The sequence below is a fragment of the Psammomys obesus genome, unplaced genomic scaffold, assembly GCF_907164565.1.
Source record: "Psammomys obesus unplaced genomic scaffold, mPsaObe1.curated_primary_1811, whole genome shotgun sequence".
Classification (NCBI taxonomy): Eukaryota; Metazoa; Chordata; class Mammalia; order Rodentia; family Muridae; genus Psammomys; species Psammomys obesus.
This window is the reverse complement of record NW_026592509.1, coordinates 1,345,189-1,362,060: the sequence shown is the minus strand read 5'-3', so window position 1 is coordinate 1,362,060 and position 16,872 is coordinate 1,345,189. Positions and strand designations below refer to the sequence as shown.

The 16,872-nt window shown below is 53.3% G+C and overlaps 1 protein-coding gene across 1 annotated transcript in view; it reads right to left on the bottom strand.

The window, feature by feature from the left end:
- Positions 1–5,784: 5,784 nt before the first annotated feature.
- Positions 5,785–16,872, bottom strand: part of Trpm4 (transient receptor potential cation channel subfamily M member 4) — a 28,061-nt gene continuing 16,973 nt past the window's right edge. Inside the window, exons 17-25 of the mRNA XM_055613477.1 lie at positions 11,838–12,254; positions 10,479–10,611; positions 9,918–10,092; positions 9,635–9,812; positions 7,588–7,784; positions 7,300–7,432; positions 7,148–7,220; positions 6,968–7,073; positions 5,785–6,125 (exon numbers count right to left, since the gene is read on the bottom strand). Coding sequence (XP_055469452.1) covers positions 6,121–6,125; positions 6,968–7,073; positions 7,148–7,220; positions 7,300–7,432; positions 7,588–7,784; positions 9,635–9,812; positions 9,918–10,092; positions 10,479–10,611; positions 11,838–12,254 — 1,417 coding nt within the window. The 3' untranslated portion in view covers positions 5,785–6,120. The remainder of the gene's footprint in view (positions 6,126–6,967; positions 7,074–7,147; positions 7,221–7,299; positions 7,433–7,587; positions 7,785–9,634; positions 9,813–9,917; positions 10,093–10,478; positions 10,612–11,837; positions 12,255–16,872) is intronic.

Here is a 16,872-nt window from a genome sequence, read left to right as displayed (position 1 = left end):
GCACAGACCTTTCCCTGTGGTCCCATCTCCATCACTGGTTTACGCTTTCCAAGGAAACACGTTCCCACATACTAGAAAACCCATGGCATAACACACACATACCTTCTTCTTTTTTTTTTTTTTTTTTTCATTAAGTTAAAATAGTGAAAAACGGGAGGGAGGGTGGTATTGGGAGGGAATGAGGGATCAGGCTACAGTTGGGATACAAAGTTAACTAATATTTAAAAAATAAAAATAGTGAAAAACAAGGCGCCCTGAATTCCCTCTTTTTTAAAAGATTGGCTTGTGCCTGTGAGTGTCGTGTTCACAGGAACAACACATACACGGAACCATGTGTGCGCTCGGTCCCCTCGAGAAGTGTGGGTGGGCCCCATGGCTCTCCCATGCTGAGCCATCTCTCCAGCCTCTAAAGATCCTGAGAGTTAAGCATGAGTTTAACCTGACTTTGGAGTGTTTTTGCTGGTTGAAGGGGGCGTGTCTAACACACGGAGAAGTCCCTCCATGGAGAAGCGACACTCACTCAGCTTGACCCAGAAGCGCTCAGGGCTGCATTCTGGATCCCTGAGGCCTGCTGGGGATGGGAGGTCAGCTGACCTTACCTGCGAGGAGCCATCAGGAGCCATCGAAAAAGCCCTTCAGAGATGGGGGGGGGGGGGTTGTCTTCAATCCCAGCACTTGGGAGGCTGGGATCTCTGTGAGTTCGAGGCCAGCCTGGTCTACAGAGTGAGTTCCAGGACAACCAGGGCTCCACAGAGAAACCCTGTCTCAGGAAAAAAGATGTGTTGTGGCCATTGAAATGAGCGTGGTCCGTAAACTAGAAATGGGTCAGAGTTAAGTTCCTGGTCTGGAAAGCCGGATGAGTGGTTTAGATCTCTTGCTGCTTCTGCAAAGGGCTGGGGTTCATTCCCGGCTGATCCAGGTAGATGAAGTTAACTTGGAACCGAGTTTTCATTCTCACCACTTCACAATCCATTCCCCGCCTGACACCTGTGAAGGCTGCGTCCCCCACGCCATCCCCACCCCACCCCCGCCCAGATGTGCCTCAGTTAAGGGGAAGGTCTTTTTTATTTTTATTATTTATTTACTTTTGGTTTTTTGAGACAGGGTTTCCACAGCCTGGACTCTTTCTGTAGACCAGACTGGCTTTGAACTCACAGAGATCTGCCTGCCTCTGGCCCCGAGTGCTGGGATTACAGGTGTGGGATTACCACTGTGCCTGCCTTTAAAGGGAAAGTCTTAACCAAGGGCAGTACACAGGGCTTTCACACCCCAAATGTTGGTGGTGTCATTCTATGAACAGATGTCTCAGACTGAATAAAAAGGGGAAAGCGAACTGCTTTCCAGCATTCCCACGCTGTGCTTCCCGTGGACGCAAAGGTGGCCAGCTGCCTCCCGCTCCTGACACGTGATTGCCCCAGCAAAACGGACTGTGTACGGACAAACTGGGTTTCCTGTCCTTAAGCTGCTTTGGCTCCATATCGCATTGCAGCAACAGGACCCCTGAGTAATGGAATAGTTGTAGTTTTTTATGTTATGTCCATGAACGTTTTGTCTGTGTGTATGTCTGTGTGCCATGCGCCAGAAAAGTCCAGAAGTGTGCATCAGATGCCAGGGAAGTGGAGTCACAGATTGTTGCGAGCTGCCTTGTGGGTGCTGGGAATCGAACCAGGATCTTCTGAAAGAGCATCCAGTGCTTTTAACCTCTGAGTCATCTCTCCAGCCCCTAATTCAGCATTTAATTAGTGCTGGACAGGGATCCCAGCAACAGGATAAGGCTGACCCACGTGTTGACCTCAGCCATCTCCCCAAAGGGCTAAGATTCAGACCCCAAAGGTCGCTGGAGAGACTCCACCACCCGTGACCTCTGTGCGCACCTTTGATGTCATCACTGTTCCCTCAGCGCACACAGGTATGGGTCTGCTTCTCTGCACACGCACATGACCTAGGGAGATGGTCACTCCACGTTGGCTGTTGGAGGCTGTACCCTGTTTATCAGGCTGTGAACGCCCCCACGCGAGCAGTGCTGGCTGAGCACGAGTTGCTCTCTGTCCTCCTGAATGCCAGGATAACATTTGGAGCTTTGCAGGACATATGGCCTCTACTGTATATTCACATTCAGCATATATAGAACTCTCTTTAAATATAAATTTTAGCTTGTGGGCCAGAAAAAAAACAGGCCAATGACCAAATTTATCCCAGTCAATCATTTGCTGATCTAGAATCATGTGAGTCTCAGGAAAACCGACTGGACCAGAGTCCAGTCGTGTGTGTGTGTGTGTGTGTCTGATGGGTGTGGACTGACTGAATGTCTTGCTCATGCTAACCAAGGGCTCAACTCCTGAGCCACCCCCAGCCCCTTACTGGGGCACTCCAGGCAGGAACTCTGTCCCTGAGCCACATTGCAGGCTTACTTGTTTTGTTGTCGCCTTGAGACAGTCTCACGAAGTTGCCCAGGCCAGCCTTGAGTTCATTCTACAGCCCAGACTAATTTGTGTCAGCCCCTGAGGGCTGTGACTACAGGGCTGTGACACCACAGTAGGCCAAACCAACTTCTTTGTCAGGCTGTTCAGAGGATAACGGTCCGTCAGACCCAAGAAAAGCTAGGCAGCAGGGTCTTAAATGCTCACACAGTGTGTATCTCCTCCTCTGCTTTGGTCTCAGTTACTATGCAAGACACACCGAGAAGAAATGACGTTTCCTGGTCGGCTGTACATACCGGCCAAATGCCCAAGCTGCCTGACTCAGAGCTGAGGCGGTGGAGCTGCTGGGCCTTCTCAGAGGAGTTTTCACCCATCTGTTGCTAGTTGTGCTCAGTTCTGAGACACATTTAATGGCTCTGGTGGTTGCTGCCACCTAGCGGACACATCAGGCCTTACTACAGTCCCCCCAACCCGTGGTCCAAGGGGAGAGGGGTGTCTGTGACTTGAGGGACCAGCCATTATTACTTCTAGCAATGTGGGAACCGGGTGGGGAGGGGGGTGGCTGAGGTTGTATTCAAAGGGGCAAAGGGATAGTTGCTACTTTTTCGTGGAAAACGGAGATGAGCTGAGTGTGGGATGGTGAAAGCGTTTGGCCTGTAATCCCAGCTCTTCGCAGGCTGAAGAAGGGTCGTGAGTTAGAGGCAGCCTGAGCTTGTCTCATAAATAAATGAAAACATGAAACAAACACCCTGAAATAGTCCGAGGACCAGACAGGGTGAGTTCTTGAACACAGAATTTAAACTTAGCCGTTCCCGGCCTGTTAGTAGTCACCCTGAAATGGGGGAGTGAAGCGGGGAGTCTGGCGGCTCCAGCCTGTCGGTGCGAGGACGAGGCCCATCTCCAACCGCATGTGCTTGCGACTGCCTCCGGCAGGTGGCGCTGTGGCGACGGAGCGTGGCATCTGAGGAGCCCTGAAGGCAACGCCACCAAAGCCGTCCTTTTCTTCCTCCCTGTGGGGCTACAGGTTTTTCCGGTAGCCTGGAGGCGGAGAGCAGCTCCTGAGCAGGAGGATCCCTTGGTGCCCAGGAAATGGAAGCTTCTGTGACAGCCGTTCACGCCATGCTTCCATGGCAATGAAAAGCCCAGAGGATCCACGGGCATTCGTTGTCCACAGTGAGCCTCAGGAGTTGGGCTCGGGTGTTTTCCCTGCTTGGGAAATGCAGGCCTAGAGTCAGTAACCACAGCTTCAGCCATCAAACGAAGCACGGATGGGGCCAGCATGACAGGACGGTGAAGATCGTGCTGAACTTCCTTCTCTGGGCACCAAGGCGGTGCCAGGACCCGCCAGCGCTAAGGAAAAGGCTCCCTGTCCTTCGGTCCCTCTGCACACCACAGGCCCCGCCCACCTCAGGTTCCGCCCCTGTAACCAGCTTAGCCCCAGGAGGTGTCAAGCAAGAGCACTCAACGCTAATGCTGCCATTCTGTCCTGAGCTCCTTGGGTTTGGGTGTGAGACGTGTTCATGTGCTTGCACACTTGTCCTCCAACGGGTGGCGCTGCTTGGGGAGAGTGTGAAACTTTTTGGTGATGAAAACGCTGACTACAGGAAGCAGGTTGCTGGAGGTGAGACGTTGAGCCTAGCCCTGTTTCCAGTGTATCTCTGCTTCCTAGTAAGCCATGATGTGCCAGGCTAACACCACACACGCACTAGAACCGTGCCGCCCCATGCCATGGTGGACCGTATTCCCTGAAATCATGAGCCTAAACAAACCCCTCCTCCGTTGCTTCTGTCCATACTTTTGTAACCAATACAGACCCTTGCTTCTCACCACGCCCTCCACTTGTCTGCTAGATCCTGGGCAGGCTTCCATCCTTCCTAGCCCAGAGAACCACTGAACTTACACGCTTTTCGTCTACACAGCCAGGCCTGGGGGTTGATGAAGTTAGTCTAGAAGTTAGTGTGTGCTGTTGTAGATGCTGCCGCAAGACTCAACGACTCCAGGGTCAGGCCCAGGGGGCTCTCCGATTCGCAGTTCAGGAAATGGCTCCATTAATGCTGGTTCCCAAAGTTCCAAGAGACGGGGACTCCCAGGCTCCTGGAGTACTGAAACAATGAAAGCTCCGGGCTGGGCTGGGTTTAAAGGATTCTTGCGAAAGGAACCCCCAGCCAACTTTAGCCATCTGGAGTGCCATTTCTGCCAGTGAGATATGCTAGTTCCTAGATCAAAAAAAGGCTCGGGGAGGTCTGGGACTAGCTAGAGCAGCTCCCTAGAGTCCGGAGAGACTAGAGGAGCAACCAGTGGCGGGCTCCGGTCTAGGAACCCCCAGGGAGTGAGGGGCTGGGTGGGCACTACCCAGTGCTGGACCATGCTTGCTGCAGCCTGAGTTTCATCTCAGGAAGCACATGGTAGCAGGAAAAAAAAATTAGTCCCCCAAGATGTCACTCTAATCTGGCATGCATGTGTCCCACATACTTGGGAGTATGTGTGTGCGTGTGTGTGTGTGTGTGTGTGTGTGTGCCTCCTCCCACACACACGATAAAAAGTGGAATTTAAAAAAAATCTAAATTTCTAGCACCAAAGAAAAATGGGTCTGGCCTCGCCGCGTGTCAGGAAGCGTTGGTGTCCATGAGCCAGTCACCACAAGGCCAGCTGCTGGCGAGTGCTGGAGCCGGCCCCTTCTCAGTATTTGGGTTGGTGGAATGGACGCAGCATTTCCCGGGAGAGCCTGCTTGTCGCACACTTGGCCATGTTCCAACATGACTCCGCACCCAGGGAGGCAGATGGCTGGAGCCCCTCCAGCTTGGAGGATGTTTTGGTGTTGATATTTGGATGTGTCGGCTGCTGGTGGCTTTCCCGCTATTTAACTAATAATTGCTGTCAGTTCAGCCTTGTCATTACCGGCTTAGTTTGTTATGGGTTATTTAGTTAAATTGCAATGTGTAACGATGTGGATTTGCCTCAACCCCCGTGTGAGTGCGGCCTGCAATTTTCCACTAATTAGACTTTTTAAAGACACATATGCATTTATCTACTCAAATCTGCACCGTCTGTTTGCGTGTTGCCAGAGCAGATGAGAGCGGCGCCCACCCTCCCCGAGACTCTCTTATTATCACCCTGTGGCGCTCCCACGGGAAAGGAGCAGGGCCCAGACGGTCCCTGTCTGAGGGAGGGCCATCCAAACAAGGCTGTACAAGGGGGGCCGGATCTAGGTTGGCAGGTGCAGTGGTCTGCAGGAGGAACAGACCAGGCAGCCGAAGGAGAGCAAAACCAAAACAAACATCAAGGACCCCACATCCCCAGCCTACCTCAGCCACTGACCCTCCAGCCTCCAGTCACCTGTCCCACACAAGTCAAGAATGCGCTGTGAATTCCATCAAATGGTTTTATTTCCCCACTGTGGGGAAGCTGTGGATAGGTCCTGTGGCCCCTGCAGCACCCAGGGCCCTCTGGCCTCCTCTGCTTGTGGCTGGCCCCAAAAAGGGGCCAACATTGACAGCTCAGAGCTTGAGCCACCCAAGGTGAGGCTGCCTCTGGGAGGAGCCAGGCCTGCTGGGGTTCCTGCGGTGACACTCTGAGTTTGTTGGGACAGCAACCCGTGAGCATGGGGCACATGGTGAAGATAAGGCCTCCGGGTGGGTAGGTTGAGGCAGGCTGGGCCCAGCTCTAAGGATGCAAACACTTAGAGATCCACCAGGAACACTCACTCTGGAAGAGACAGGACAGCAGGTGATGAGTGGGGAAATGGGAGAGCAGCAAGAAGAAACAGCGCTGGGGAGACCCTCGGTTGGGGTTGGCAGGGCCTGTCATGCAAGCATGAGGCCTGAGCTCAGATTTGTCCTGGTTAGCTCTGTCAGCTGGGGACAGCCCGGACTCATTGAGATGAAGAGTCGAAATTGCTTAGATCAAACTGAGCCGTGGTGTCTGTGGGGGTCCGGCCTGATAACGGGTGCAGGAAGGCCCAGCTCTCTGTGGACAGTACTTTTTCCTGGGGTCAGGAGTCCTGAACTGTATAGCTAGGTGAAACCCTCTGCGATCCTGCGAGCATTCCTCTGTGGATTCTCATGCATTTCTTGGGCTGTGAGTGAGTTCTGGTTAGAGGTAATGCTGCGATGGTCAGAACCTTCAAGTTCCTGGTCCTCACTGGTGGACCGGAGCCTGCAAGGGCAAGCCAGGCAAATCCTTCCTCCCCTAAGGTGCTCTCGGTTGGTGTTTCATCACAGCATGAGAGATGTAAAAAAGCCAGGTACGGTGGCACCCTAGGGTGAACGGGGCACCCACTTCAAAAGCCAGGGGAGTGGGACAGATTCAGATGGATTTCCCCAGGGCTCCCAGGCCAGCTGGCCCAAGCCAGCTGGAGAATCCTGGGCCCAGGGACAGATCCTGTTTCAAAGAATGAGGTAGAGACAGAGGAAGGCAACAGACATCGTCAGCCCAGGCCTCCACAGGCATGCACACTCCCTCCAGCTACACACAGCCACACACAGGCAGAGGCAAGCAAAGGACACGGACAACAGCAGGGCACACAGGAAGCCCAGGACCATACTGACCTTTGGACCCAAGTGAGGTTGGAGGGGGTGGCAATCCTGGAGGCAGCAAGGCAGATTGGCTAAGGGCCTCGGCCACCCAACTCAGGACGCGAGTACAGTGTTGGACCTGGAAGACAGGGGCACGTCAAGGCAGGAGCAGGGAAGCCGGGGCTCGCATCCCTGCCGCGCCCACGTCCTCACCTCTCTCTCCAGCCCCCTCAGCCGCCGCTCGTACTCTCTCATCTGTCCCAGCTGCTTCAGTGCGGTGTCCACCCTAGAAAGAGAGAGCATCGGCCCGCTGAAGTCACCGCGTCCTACCCGGGAGTCCTGCCCATGCCAGGTCCCCGCCTCACTTCTGAGACGTGCGTTTCAGGCGCTCCGAGTCACTGTCTCGTTTGTCACGAGCTTGAGCCAATAGGAAGTTCTCTTTGTGCACAGACTCCCAAGTCAGCAGCTTCCGTTCTGCTTCCTTAGAGAGATAGACACCTGCCGGACCAAGCCCCAAGAGTCAAAGGGTGGGCCCACCAAAGCCACCAAATTCTTCAGACCCCGCCCCCAGGGGCCTTGGCTCCGCCCAGCTGCTTTCTCCCTTGCCCCGCCCCCCGTGTCCCGCCCCCTCGTAGGCCAAGCTCCTTTCTCACGGAAGTGCTCGTAGAGTGGGGAGGCTGGTAAATTGGCCCTATGACGTCTGCGCAGCCACCTGATGAGGAGGCGCGCATGAGAGATGATGATAAGGGGCGGGGCCAGCGCAGGCCGCGAGTGGAATTCCCGGATGAGGCTGTAGCGCTGTGCTTTCCAGTAGAGGTCGCTGTTGCCTTGCACTTTGCTGAAGGTGTAGCTGTAGAGGACAGAGGTCAAGGGTCATTGGAGGCCAATAAAGGACCTTGGTCATAGGATTGGATTAGATGGGCGGTGAACAGCACTTGACTCCTGTAGAGGACCCACGTTCGGTTCCCAGCACTCACGATTGTCTCTGACTCCCATTCCAAAAGATCCAGTGCCCTCTTCTGGGCTCTGCCAGTGCCACAATCATGTGGCTGGCGTACATACAAACAAACATGCTGGCAAATATGAAAGAGAAAGAAGGAAAGAAAGAAGGAAGGGAGGGAGGGAAGGAGGAAGGAAGGAAGGAAGGAAATTTGTGCCTGTGGAGACCAGAAAAGGATGTAAAAGATCCCTTGGAGCTGGAGCTCCAGCCATTTGTCATCATACTATGTGAGTGCTGGGGTCTCTGGTCCTCATGACTGGGCTGCTAGTGCTGTTAATGTGATGCATGTTTCTGTGATGCATGTGAACAGGCTTGTATGTGTACAGGCGCATATGTGTGAGTGCACATGACCTCGGCGTCGTCCTCAGAAAGCTGCCCGTCTTTGAAGCAGGGTTCCTCACTGCCAGAAGTTAATTGACTACACTGGACTGTCTTCCCAATCTCGGATTACAATAACCTAACAATGGAAAGTCTGCATGGGTTCTGAGGATCAAACTCATGTTTTTCTGCTTCACTAAGTTAGTCCTTCCCACCCCAACCCTCCTTCATCCCACCATCCTGGCCTTGTTGTTTTCAAAATTATTCAATGGCTGCTTGATCATTTTTGTTTGAGACGGGGTTTCTCTGTGTAGCCTTGGCTATAGTGGACTCACTGCGTAGACCAGGCTGTCCTTGAACTCACAGTGATCTGACTGCCTCTGCTTTTCTGAGTGCTGGGATTAAAGGCGTGTACCACCATGCCTGGCTCTGGCTTTTATTTTTTGCTAAGGTTTATTTGCTTTTATGTGTATAGTTATTTTGCCTGCATGCATGTCTGTACACGGTGCCCACCGACACCAGAAGAGCATGTCAGACCCCCTGGAATTGCAATTACAGTCACTTGTGACCTGCCGTGTGGGTGCTGGGACTGGAGCCCAGATTCTCTATAAGAGCAGCCAGTGTTCCTAACCACTGAGCCACCTCTCCAGCCTTTGTTTGATTTTTTTAAATATAGTGTTTCATGTAGCCAAAGCTCCCGATCCTCCTTTCTCAACCTTCTAAGTGCTGGGACAACAAGCTTGCTTCACCACACCCATGTGAGCCCAGCTGGATTCTAACAAGGACCTTAAGCCCAGTGCCTTTGCTCTCCAGGACAGAGATTGAAGTCCTTACAAATGGGCCAATGATCTGCAAATAAGAGCTAAAACCCAAAACAAACTCTTAGCACAAAGCCTAGAATTAAGTCTCCAGACTCGACTTTCAACAGACCCTTGTACGGGACCGCAAGAGGTCTTGGTCTGGAGAGACAGCTCAGCTAAGGGGGAGAGCACCGGCTGCTCTTGCAAAGGAGCCAGATTCAGCTCCCAGCATCTACACGGTGCTCACAGATGCCAGCAGCAGCAGTCCCAGAGGATCCAATGCCCGCCCTGACCTCTGCTGACACTGCACACACACGGTGCACACACACACATCGATAAAAGACACAAGCAACAAAGGACGTCATCAAAGGTAAAAGCATTTAGCGCCGCGGTGGCTCATGCGTGTGATTCCAGCCTTGCAGAGGCAAGGTTACCCTAAATTCCAAGATCAGACGGGGCTACAGAGCGAGACTCTGCCTTAGCAGTGCCAAAAAGAGCAGCAGAAAGGCATGGGTCTGGCAGGACTGGGTGAAAGTCAGAACCTGGCGCTGGGAGAGGGCCGGGTGGCGAGGCCGGGCACACCTGAACATGGCGATGAGCAGATTGAGCAGCAGGATGTTGGCCACCAGCAAGAAGACGACGAGGAGTAACACCACCAGCCAGTTGGCGTACTGGGACACGCAGGAGCCCGAGACGCGCCCCTCCGGGGAAGCCCAGGAGCCCCGCTCCACAGAGCAGTTGCCTGGATTCATGAGAGCCACTGCAGAGGGGACACGAGTGTGAGCGGAGGGAGGCAGACATCCAAACAGGGGACACAGGCCGAGAGCGACAGACACCGAGGCTCGGCTGGAGAGCCCTTTCCTACCGTCCATTTCTCCCTGGGGAATTTGTCCAAAGATCTGCAGATACGGGCGGTAGAAGACCCGGCGCAGGATGCTCGGTAGGTCGCGGTCCTGAGGCCTCAGGATCCCCTCTGTGGCCACCCCGTAAGCCACAAGCCACACGCAGAGGAAGAAGAGGAAGAAGAATACGTCCTTCATCTGGAAGCACAGGAAGACGGGGCTGAGTCAACCCCGTCCTCTCCTCCGTGGCTCCACCCCTACCCGCTCCCCGGCTACCCTTCTTGCCTCAGACGCTCCACATCCTCAAAGCCCTGTCCCTTCCTGCCCTGCCACCTCAGAGACCCCCGATCTCCTCAGATGCACGTCCAGTCACTGAAAGCCAAAGGGGCCCTCTCAGTGTCCACCCCCACAGCCCCGACCCCGCCATCACTCCAGGTTCTGCCCCTCACTCCCGGCCCCACCCCCCCCTCCCGCCCCCCCCCACCCCTCCCTCCCGGCCCCACCCACCCCTCACTCCCGGCCCCACCCCTCACCCCAGGGCCCGTTCTCTCACACCTTGCTCCGGCCCTCCTCCTGAGCCTCACCATCTTGCTCACGATGACAATCTTGGGCCCCAGCTGCTTGTTCACCGTGAAGATGTGCAGCAGCCGCAGCGTGAAGATCATGAAGTCGAGGCAGAGGACCGTGCGTCCCAAGTCATACAGCCCGGGGGTCAGCCTAAGCAGAGGAGAGAGCGCGGCTCAGGCCAGGGCCGCCTCCTCAGGCAGAGGCAGGGGCCCTCTGACTGGGCCTTCTTTAGTCTCCTAAAAATCCCAGCACCGGGGAGGCCGAGGCAGAGGGTTTCTGGGAACTGCAGACAGGCCTGCCTGGTCTATATAGGGAGTTCCACACCAGCCTGGGCACAGAGTGAGACTGTCTCATAAATTTAAGGGGGGGGGGGGGGCAAAAGCGGTCAGAGGTGCAAACGTGAAAACATTCACAGGCGTCAGACTAACAGAGGCTGTGAATCCGATTTGACTGACCGCTTCCGGTTACTAAAGCAGCAAATATAGCCTCGCCTGTCCTCACGCTCTCGGCTCCTGCTGGCAGGCAGGAGGCAGGCAACAGGTCAAGCTATTTAGACAGAAATCCATGATGTAACCGATCCACGTGCCCTTTGACCCATTCACTTTAAACCAGGGGTGTAAACTTTTATTTATTTTTGCAACAATAAAAATTAGAAGCGGGGTGCGGTGGCACAGCACACACCTTTAATCCCAGCACTCGGGAGGCAGAGGCAGGCAGATGTGACTTCAAGGCCAGCCAGGTCTACAAATCGAGTTCAGGACAGCCAAGGCTACACAGAGAAACCCTGTCTCGAAAAACCAAAACCCAAAGCCACCCGCCACCCCTCCAAAAAAAAAAAAAAAAGAAAAAGAAGAAGAGAAATAAATAGAAACGATATAACTGTCTGTCTGGAAGGCACTGGCTTAAAGGATGACTGACCAGCTAGACTGGAGGTCACATTGTATCTCCTCCCAAGATACAATGATTGTTCAGCCCTTGGGAACTGGCGCTTACTAAAATGTATCAAATAAACTCTGGACTCTGGCCTTCCTGCCCTCGCAGGGCCTAGGGCCTTGGCCCTGCATTCTCAGAGGATACATTACACAAAATAAAGCCTGGGACACACGGAAATATTAGTTTGCTGAACTGCCTTATCTTGCTTTCTGCTTGAATACATTATTCATGCCAGGCTGCTCTGTTTCAGCCTCACAGGCCTGGAGGAAACCTCCCTCTCGGTATGCCTGCGGAGAAATGTTTCTGTAAAGGGGGCGGAGGCTGCCCGTCACAGGGAACAGGGCCTTGCAAAGGTTAGGCAGGGCGCCAGCGCCCAGCCGCAGCCCGTCACCGGCGACTCTGCCTGCCAGTCCCTCGCCCACCAGCAGGGGCTGCTCACTCACCTGCAGCCAACGCCCAGCAGGAAGCAGGTGAGCGCCAGCAGATCGCACTGGTTCCAGGCATCTGCGAGGTAGAGGTGCAGACGGTGGCGCAGGGGCGCTCGGCCGGGCCCAGGTCCGCCGCTGGCCAGGCTACCCCAGCCGCCGCCCAGGCCCTGGCGCAGCTCCTCGCAGAGCAGCGTGAAGGCCCAGAAGTACAGCAGCAGCTCGGAGGCACCGGGCGCTGCAGGCTGGAAATCCACCAGCAGCACGTGTGCGAACAGCAGCAGGAACAGCAGGTAGCTGACCACGTTGCCCAGGAAGGCCGTCACTGGGGCGCCCCAGAAGTGCCGCCAGCGCTTGGAGCAGCCGCCACAGCAGCGGGCACGTCCTGGCCGCCTCCGCCTCTCCAGGGCCGCCTTTGCTGAGGGCTCCACGGACCTGCAAGAGGGCAAGCCAGGGACCACTGAGCCTGGACTTGCATTCTAACCTCCACAGCAAACCACTTCGGACTCTGAGGACCTAAAGTGGACACAATCAGCCCCAGCATATTCGAAACTGAGGCAGGAGGATTGCCAAGTGTTTGATGCTTGCCTGAGCTTTGTGAAGAAACAAAGCAAATATCAAAAGAGAGAGAGACAGAGAAAGAAAAGAAAACAAAAATAAAAACTGAGCATAAGCCAGACGTGGAATCGACCAACTTTGATTGCAGCAGAGGTAGGTGGTTCTCTGTGAGTTTGAGGCCAGAGTCATCTACCTAGTCAGTTCCAAGACATCCAGGACTATAGAAAGTGTCAAAAAACAAACAAAACACAAAAACGCCGAGCACAACATCTGTCTTTTCTTTTTTCTTTTTAAAATTTGTTTTGTTTTGTTTTGAGACAGGGTTTCTCTGTATAGCCCTGGCTGTCCTGGAACTCACTCCATAGACGAGGCTGGCCTTGAACTCAGAGATCAACCTGCCCCTGCCTCCTGAGTGCCGAGATTAAAGGTGTGCGCCACACCTGTCTTTAAGAACTGAGCAGGAGAGAACTAGTCTAGAAGATGCAAAGGTAACAAAGCCATCGAGAAAATACCAGAGTGTCATTTCCACACAGGGAGGTTTCCAGAACGTGCAAACCTGGAGACAGAGTCTGAAGGTGGCTCCTCAGCCGCTGGAGGCCAGGGCAAGGCGCTGACAAATAAAGGGACTGAGCATCTGTACTGGGGGTCTCTATCTATTTAAATTAACTGGGCTGGGAGACGGCTGTCGGTTAAGGGCACGGCCTGCTCTTCTGGGGCATGCGGGTTTGCTTGCCAGCACCCACACGGCAGCTCACAGCTGACTACAGCTGCACCCTAAGCGGATTCTACTTCTGGCCCCTGTGAGCATACATGATGTGCAGACAGACAGGCAGGCAAACTACCCATACACGTAAAGTTTAAAGAAAAATCTAAAAAGAATCAAACATAGATTTGAACCATGGTCTGGTGCAATGCTGTCAGCACACAGTTGATCTGGGAGCCTCAGAGGCAGCTGGGGCGCTAGATTTCAAACCACATGAGAAGGTGGGGAGGTGGGAGCTTTGTCCAGGTTCATCTACTTCTGCCTGGTTAAAAGAATGGGATCTGACCTCTGCCGAGGGGGACCCTGCAGGGGTCCGTGTGGGTAGGGACCCTTGGAGAGGTGAGAATGAAAGCCCAGTGCAGACTGACTGCTGGAGTCTCACGCAGGTTGTTCATCGTCAGCATATTCAAAACACAGTACAGGCTGGGAGCAGGGCACACGCCTGTACTCCCAGGGCTCGGGTAGGCAGAGCAGGTGGGGCTCTGTGAGTTCAAAACCAGCCTGGTCTACAAAGACAGTCAAGGACAGCCAAGGATGCACAGAAAAACCTTGCGTCAAAAAAACAAAAGAAATTAAAAAACAAAACAAAACAACAAAACCCCACAGCACTCTGGGAAAACTGCAGGCAGCGTCACCCAGGTGTGCCTCTCCTTTTGTGAAGCGCTGACCCTCTCCTCTTTCCGCCTCGCTGCTTGCCAACCTTCGTGGCAAAGGAGAGGCCTCTCTCATTTTCTTAAGATGTGAGCACGAGGGTGGGTTCTGTTGCCAAAAGGCCTGGAATCTAGCGTGGTGTCCGACCAACAGCATAGAGGTCAGCAGGCCATGCAATGCAAGCGGCGTCTCCCGTAAGGACGGGTAATGTCCAGGGAGGGGGAGTTCGGAGTAAGCCTTCTGGGGGATCTCAGTGAGGTCTTCCTTTAGCCAAAGGTGGGTGAGGTCTGCCCACCACAGACATCAAAAAGGTCACCAGGTTAACAAAGTCCACCCCAAGCCATCCGGGCAGGAACACAGCTATTTTACCTCCTTCAATGAGAAGAGGCCCCTGTGTGTTTAACATTCCTGGTCTCCATAGTGCTCTGTGGGTGCAAGGATCCTTGTGTCCCCAACACTCCGGCCTTGGATGAGGACAGGATAATTCTAAACTACTCAAGACATCACACAGTGTTGCTGAGTCCTCTCAGGAGTTACCCAGGACCAAGGAGAAGACTCAGCAAATACAAGTGTCTGCCACAGGCTTGAGACATGACCCCTAAGGCGGAAGGAGAACCGGCCTCCACAAGCCGTCCTCTGGACTGCACACCCTTGCTGAGGCATGCAACCCCTCGAAAAATGCACAAATAACACAATGAAGTGGATTTAGAAAAAAAAAAAAACAACAACTTTAAGGGACTGAGGAACTGGTTTAGCAGTTCTGAGCAGGCTGCTCTTCGGAAGGACCAGGTCTGAGGCTGAAAATTTCTGGAGAGAAGCTGCCTGCAGAGGTGATGGGCTGTTGTGGCTGTTATAACACCAGGGTGTCATAAGATAGTCTGCTTTCTTTTGGGATGTCCTTAACCCTCTGTCTCCCTCGGCATCAGATCTAACACCCTGGTAAACAGATACAAATTCTGCCTCATTAACTTTATAGAAGTCTACGCTCCGACAACAGACAGCTAAAATGCCGAAAGCCAGTGCCTGGGCCTGGGGCTGCAGTTCTCTCTGCTCACTTAGTATTTCTACCAGTGGAGTCTTTCTTTCTTTGTTTTTTGAGACAGGGTTTCTCTGTGTAGCCTTGGCTGCCCTAGACTAACTTTGTAGACCAGGCTGGCCTCAAACTCACAGTGATCCGCCTGCCTCTGCCTCCCAGAGTGCTGGGATCACAGGCACGCGCCCCCTCAGCCGGCTTCTTCCAGTGTATTTTTAAATGCCTTGATTCCTGACTTTCTTTGTTCTGTTGTTATAAAAACTCCTTGAAACTGTTTACATGTTGGAACATAAAACTAACTTAGCTTCATGTTCCCGGGCTTAGGTCATTCATACCTGGCTCTTACTCCGTTTGACAGCTGTGGGGGTTGGTTTGTTTGTTATAGGGTGTGTGTGTATGTGTGTGTGTGTGTGTGTGTGTGTGTGTGTGTATGTATTTGTGTGTATGTGTGTTTGTATGTATCTGTATGTATCTGTGTGTATGTGTGTTTGTATGTGTGTGTATGTATCTGTGTGTATGTGTGTGTGTGTATGTATCTGTATGTATCTGTGTGTATGTGTGTTTGTATGTGTGTATATCTGTGTGTATGTGTGTTGACAATTTCCAGTACCCACAGAGCAGTGCAGAACCTTGTGTTGGGATTCAGACCCAGGACAAGAGGCTGAGGTGCCTATTTAACAAACCAAAGCAGACCTGGCCTCCAGGTTCTCCCACATCCCTCAGTCCCTACCTGAGGCAGGGCTTTCTCTCCCCCAGGGGCTCTTCACTATATAAGCCAGACATTTTGTCTGTCTGTCTGTCTCTCTCTCTGCACATACTCTGTCTTTCTCTTCCCCCTCCCCCCTGTCTCCCTTTGCAATGATCACTTCCCTGGCCCCCATTCCTTGAACCCGCCTGGGAGCTGCCCTCAATGAAACTGCCTTTAAACTTTCATTTGGCTTGAACTGGCTGAGTTTGTCGGTAGAGAACCCCTATCACTTTGTATAACTTCAGTTCCAGGATATCCAACACCCCTTCTGGCCGGGGGGGGGGGGGAACTGCATGTATATCCGGGACATCCACACATAGACACATAATTAAAAATAAAATATTTTAAGTGTTTGAAGGGTTAATTCAGCACAGCCTGTTAGTCACAGAGTCTTTCTCTGCTCCAGGGAGTCTGAGTCACTCCATAGACAGGAAAAGATTAATTATCTCCTAAATGATACAATATGATACAATTCACTTTGGCTTCCCAGAAGCCCTCCCTGGAGGCAGCGGCCCTCACCCTCTACATGCAACCTGCTGGAGTTTCTGACTCCTGACCTGGAAAAACACAACGCTTCCTTTTCCTTTTCTATGTCTCTGTTTGTTTGTTTGTTTGTTTGTTTTGGATACTGCCCAAAGCCTGGGCATGCTTTCCTTGGCGCTCTGGGCCCTCTCACTGGTTTTGCAAAGCGCCACACCTCCCCTCTCTGCACCACACCACTGCTTGCCAGCCTCCGTGGCAAAGGAGAGGCTTCCTCTCTTCCTCTTCATAGGCGGCTCACAGTCGCCTGCTCTTCTGCTTTTCTCTCAACCTTTAATAAAATTGTCCCAAGCTTTGTTCTGAGTCCATTTCTAGATTATGTGAATCAGACTAAGACCCCTGGACAGGTGGAGATGAGAGGCCAGTGTTTGGCGGCTTCCTCACCGTCCCCAAGGCCTGCTGGCCCAGCCACACACACCGGCTGGCCGAGCCCTGTGCTCCTTTCACCTCTGCCTCCCGGCACCTGCGCAGGCAGGCACCGCCACCTTCTATTGCACACGCTGGGCACTGAACTCAGCTCCTTGTGTGGCGGCACTTTGCTGGCTCTCTCCTCATTGGTTTTTTGTTTGTCTTGTCCCGTAGTTTTTGGGTTCTTTGTTTGGCCTGGGGTGGAACCCAGGGTCTCGAGTAGGCTAGAAAAGCACTCAGCCATGGCACTACACATACTGAGCCTGGTCCTCACAAGCTCTTCATGGGGACTGCCATGTAGTGACAGAGTAAGGGGCCTCGCGTCAGAGACGTGATAGAAAAGTGAATGCTC